Source organism: Ictalurus punctatus, chromosome 12 (genome assembly GCF_001660625.3).
Source record: "Ictalurus punctatus breed USDA103 chromosome 12, Coco_2.0, whole genome shotgun sequence".
Classification (NCBI taxonomy): domain Eukaryota; kingdom Metazoa; phylum Chordata; class Actinopteri; order Siluriformes; family Ictaluridae; genus Ictalurus; species Ictalurus punctatus.
This window is the reverse complement of record NC_030427.2, coordinates 24342049-24348048: the sequence shown is the minus strand read 5'-3', so window position 1 is coordinate 24348048 and position 6000 is coordinate 24342049. Positions and strand designations below refer to the sequence as shown.

General features: G+C 37.2%; 1 protein-coding gene across 1 annotated transcript in view; it reads left to right on the top strand.

The window, feature by feature from the left end:
- Nucleotides 1–240: 240 nt before the first annotated feature.
- Nucleotides 241–6000, top strand: part of nxph1 (neurexophilin 1) — a 39852-nt gene continuing 34092 nt past the window's right edge. The window contains exon 1 of the mRNA XM_017480844.3: nt 241–690. Coding sequence (XP_017336333.1) covers nt 637–690 — 54 coding nt within the window. The 5' untranslated portion in view covers nt 241–636. The remainder of the gene's footprint in view (nt 691–6000) is intronic.

Here is a 6000-nt window from a genome sequence, read left to right as displayed (position 1 = left end):
TCGATAATTGTATAGAAAGTACATATTTTGTTGTCAGTTTGTTGTTTTTGTGATTTATTTCACATATTAAAAAAAACAAAAAACAAAACAAAACAAAACAAAAACAAAAAAAAAAACAAGTTATCAGAAGGCAGGAATGGAAGCGCTGGACAGAGCAGTGACACGCCGAGTTTCCAGTGGGAGGGAGCGCGTGCCAGAGCGCGCGATATAAAAGCCTCGCGCTGACTAGCGCGCAAAAAAAAAAGAGCTTCAGAGAGAGAGAGAGAGAGAGAGTCGTGGAGCGCGCGCTGTGTCGCTATACGAGCACCTCGACTTCACTGTCTCGCTCCCGCACACGCGCACACTCGCACGCACAGAGGTAACTCCTCCACACCGAAACCTTCACTCTCCAGTGCGCACATAAATATGAGCGCGCTTCACCATCCGTACGGATTAACGCCCGTGTAAGCGTTCCTCTGCCGCACGCGCCCTCCAAGCCGCTAACTGCACATCCGTCTTTCCCTCGTGGTTATGGGGTCCATCATGGCGTCTGCGTCTTAACCGGTGCGTAACGCGGATACCGGGTGGATCTATGTTCCTCGGAGACGAAGAAAAGGCTGAAGGGAAATTAGCGGAAGTTTGAGAACGGGAAAGAGGATGCGGGCTGCGTGCTGGTGCGCCGTCTTTCTCCTCACACCGGCGCTGTGTCTGGTAAGGAAGTGCACCTCTCTCTCTCTCTCTCTCTCTCTCTCTCTCTCTCTCTGTAACGTTATCTCTTTATTTCCTATAGACTTTGTTTTTCCTCTGAGATCGAACTCAACTTCGTCTAAATGCAAGCGGGGAGATTTTGTCGTTTCTACTTTTATACTTTTTTATGGTGCGTTTCCTCAAATGATCATGCACAGATCATCATGCAAACTATGCACAACACATTAACACAACTTTCTGTTGTAGCCAGAACGACTTTTCCAGAATATTTTACAAATCCAACACTTTACCTATTGAAACTGCTGCCCTTCTCATTATTATTATTATTATTATTATTATTATTATTATTATTATTATTATTAGTAGTAGTAGTAGTAGTAATAATGGTTGTAGTAGTAGTAGTAGTAGTACGAATTTACAGGTTAAAACCCCCTGATTTTAACCGTGTTAACAGTGTGATATTCTCGGGTTTAGCCACAAGGTGGCGCCACAATAAGCGGAAACTCAGCAGTGTGCTGCATGTCTTTGGGCTGCCGAGCGTGTTTCGGTGATTCAGTGACTGTATGAATCACAGCAATTCCACAAACCTAACACCGTTTATCACAACATATATAAAAGTGATACGCATTTGAAAAACCTTTCTAATGTGCTTCATCATTCTTCGTCCGAAGTGTTCATCTTTCACAATATTGCTGTTAGATTTGCCCTTTAGATTAAACAAAGACGGGATCATTCATCATGATTTACCTAGAATGTTATTTAATGTTGATATTTGACGTGAGACGCATATTTTAAACGCATACGCGCGCGCACAGTTTACGCTCTCAAAATAATCAACAAACTTTCCCACGAGGTTCTGTGCAGCTCTTCTTTTTTTTTATTTATTTATTTTTTAATGATCAAGTTTTGCGTTTGAATTTGCGCTTTCGATGAAACACACACACACACACACACACACACACACACACACACACACACACACACACACACACACACACAGGTTTAGGAAAAGTTGTTTGGCATGCAGTGCACGAGCTTTTCTGAACACGTTACGCGTGCTGCATTCACACTTTTATTCCAAGTAGAAGAAGCGTGAAAAGTAATTTTACCCGAGCTTACAATAAACCTGTACATCGTCTGTTAATAATGCACTAAACTGTTTATTTGATTAATTCCATAAAACATGTTAAAGTGACCCAGTGAAAGGGAACAACATGCATGCCAGAGGTCTGCTTTATTTGACCTGTTCTTGTCTTTTATTTTATTTATTTTCATTTTATGTCCAGAGATAAAAGACAAAGGGGATACTCATATATGCTCAGTTTTAACAATGTGGTCGGTTGCAGAAGCGGAGATTTCAGGGATTTTTTTTTTTTGGAAGGTAAAATGAGTAATTTGATAGAATCGTAATAATAATAATAATAATAATAATAATAATAATAATAATAATAATAATAATAAGAGGTAGGGGGGATTTCTTTCTTTCTTTCTTTGAGATTAAATAAAATGTTATATATATATATATATATATATATATATATATATATATATATATATATATATATATATATATATATATATATAATGAGTATTCTACTAAATAATACTACTTAAATGTGTACAGTTTTCCAAAACTGTAATTTTACAATGTTCTACCTGTTTATACGTGTTTATGTATGTTTACACATTTCCAGGTTTTATCTGACAATGGTAACATGGAGCAGACAAAAAAGGGGGACCTGAACTACATTGACGAACATATTTTGATTCATGTGTATGATAAATGTAGAATTTATACTTAGAAATAGATCAAATACACGTTTAGAGGTAAAGACAGACGGATTTCCGAGTTCCGAAAGACGGATTTCAGCACCACGGACAGTTCCGTTAAAGCCCCGCGCCGGTCAGCTCTTGTCTTTTCTTTCATCAGTTTACACCTAACCCTATAAATAAGTCTAATCATTTACGCCATTATTTCCTGTATATATATGTGTGTGTGTGTATGTATGTATGTATATATATATATATATATATATATATATATATATATATATATATATATATATATATATATATATATATATCTCATCAACATTTTCACAGACAGCAGACAATGGTTGTGTACCAGTGTATTTAATAGCCTAATGAAGATGAGTGCATGTTCTCTGGCATAGCCTTAAAATCGTTCATTGATTTCATGGGCTACTCCATTCATAGTCAGACACCATTGTTGGAAGAAACAAAAAAAACTGCGCCCCAATGGTTTTACTGCAAAGTCTAATTAATGCACCATGAATCCTGGAGTATCCATGCCCCATACAATACACAGGCATGTTTTTCTTAACATACAATAGTGTAAGTGTCAGATTTATGAATATTGGACTTGACCTTGTTGGTTTGAATTGATTTTGCAGGAGTAGGAGAAATAACGGGATACAAATAAGGTTTCTTTGATATAACGCATGAAATTCAGCAACGTGTTGAGTTTATATGCGTGTGTATGTATATGTATAAATCTTTCACATTGTGTGTGTGTGTGTGTGTGTGTGAGTGCATACAGGCTACAGTGTAAAGGTGGCATGTAGACCAAAGGGTGGGTGCATTACATCATAGCATGTATGTCATTTTCACACTCACACACTCACACACACTCACACACTTAGTATAAAGCACTTGCACAACTACATGAAGTTATTAAGACAACCTGACAGCACTGAAATTCCAGATATAGCTAAGAGGATTGCCCTGGCTTGTGATTTAGTTAAATGGATTTTGACTACTGTAAATCAGAGCTGAGCATTAATATCAGTTGAAGCAGCCTACAAGACAGTGCAGGTACTGGACACGGTCACATGATCACAAACAGCATCATAAAATCTGTCCAGACATGAACACAGCATGTCAACAGAGTCACACTGCATTTCTTACCCCAGGAAAAGTGAAAATCCTAGAGTTGTGCTTCGTGCTCCTCGGAGCGCTGCGGGTGTTTGGAGGTGCCGCTTAGCTGACTAGTTCCACTCCACTTAAGCCTCCATCGGAAACTCGGCGGCCGAGCTGTGCGCTAACCCACTCGAGCCTAATGCAAGGCCAAGCAGGTGTGAAATGACTTGTTCAAGTAAAACCGCTCAGCCTTTTGTCCATTAAACCTGCCGCGTGCTTCAGAAAGTTCAAGCACTTATCCGACTACACACACACACACACACACACACACACACACACACACACACATTTCCTCACAGAACTCACACTGCTGTGGTTAAGAAGAAATGACAAATCACTCTTTAGGGAAGAATATATTAATTACAGCCACCAGTATTTACTTCTATTAAGTCTTTAATGCTGTGAAATGTCAATGTGAAGGACTGACTCATGATGCTAATATATAATAATAATAATAATAATAATAATAATAATAATAATAATAATAATAATAATAATAATTTTTAGTTATAAATGTAATATAAAGTTAGAAAGCCAACAATAAAATATTGAAATCCATCAATTTGTATTTCAGTAAATGTAGAAACAGACGGTAGTCAATGTCAGTGATGCTGAAAAAAAAAGTCTAAATATATATTCTCATTTTGTTTAAAATGAAAAATGGTAACCAAGAAAATATGTGAGGTAAATAAAGATTGTTAAGCATATGCTTTAAAATATAATACGAGCATTTTAATGTAAGCTCAGTTGAAGAAATATTTGAGTCCAGGAAGGATAGTCCACTTTAGACACCAGGGCTGGCCAATATGACAATGATCAACTATATCAAAATACACTTTCCTTGTAGTTGAAGTTGTGTTTTTTTTATTTTTTTTTATTTTATTTTTTTTATAAAGAATTACAATCTGATTGGAAGCAGCTGTACTTAATCTTTCTTAATGTACAATAATACAATAAAATAAAATAAAAACTTTTCAGTGTTAAATGTCATACACATTTATTTAAATGTCTATTTATGTATAGGTCTATTATTTCTGTAATATTTATAATAACTTTATTTATTTATTTGAAATATAAAAAAAACACAAACACATTGATTCTAAATCTGTTTATTCATAATAATAAACAAATGTATTATTATTTGTAACTTTTTTGTAGTTACGAGCAATTAATGAACAGTTAGTGAACATACAGTGTATATCGTGATGCATATCGTGTATTGTAGAAATGCCTTGAAGAATCTTGATATGATATTTTAATCGTATCGCCCCACCTCTACACTTGACACACCGTCTATCATCAGCCAGCCTATCAACTAATTCTAAACAATATAACAGCAGTTTACGGATGTGGCCATTTAGCAGATAACGTACACACTGTATACACTATAAACTACCAGTTTGTCCATTTTTTCCCCCCACTTCCACTCTTTCGACTTGTCCTATTTATATTTATATCCCAAAAATGATGACGACAGAACCATCAAGTTGTCAAATATTAGTCTGTATATTTCAAACTTTTCATTTCATATTTGTCACACACACAGACACACACACACACACACACACACACACACACACACACACACACACACACACACACACACACACACACTAAGTCTGATTGACATTAAGCTCCGAATTGACACAGAGATTTAGGGAGGAGTGTGTACAAGTAAGATGGCGGAAGAAGGAAGAGCAGAGGCATGTTTAATCTCTGTGTAGAATGACATAAGCTGTCTTCAAACACTGGCGAGTACACACACACACACACACACACACACACACACACACACACACACACACACACACACAAACACGCACGCTATCTTCATTCCACAGTCCACTGATCAGAGGTCTGTGTTGAGGTTAAGGACATTTGCATGATGTTAATGCACCTCCAGTGAAGTAATGACATCATCAGCGGTGCTGCCTCATCATCAAAGTAGCATTAAGAGAGCATTCGCGGTCGCCGGGGCAGCGGTAGCTCAGTGGTTAAGACGTGCTACTGTTTGGAATGTTGTGAGTTCAAACCCCAGCACTGCCAAGCTGCCACTGTTAGACCCGTGAGCAAGGCCCTTAACCCTCAACTGCTCAGATATATAAATGTAAGTCGCTCTGGATAAGGGTGTCTGCCAAATTTCGTTAATGTAAATGTCTATCTCAGGCCAAGCATAACTATAACATATAGGTAACATACATACGCTACGCACACACAGATGTGCACACAGTGTAATATGCTGATGGCTTGTACACTGAGTTTAGTTACGCTTACATGATCTATTAATAATCAGGCAACTCAGTGTAAGTTAACTGTGTTTGAGGTGTGTGTTCCATGCATGTAAGTCATATGAACATCACATTATTCATATGA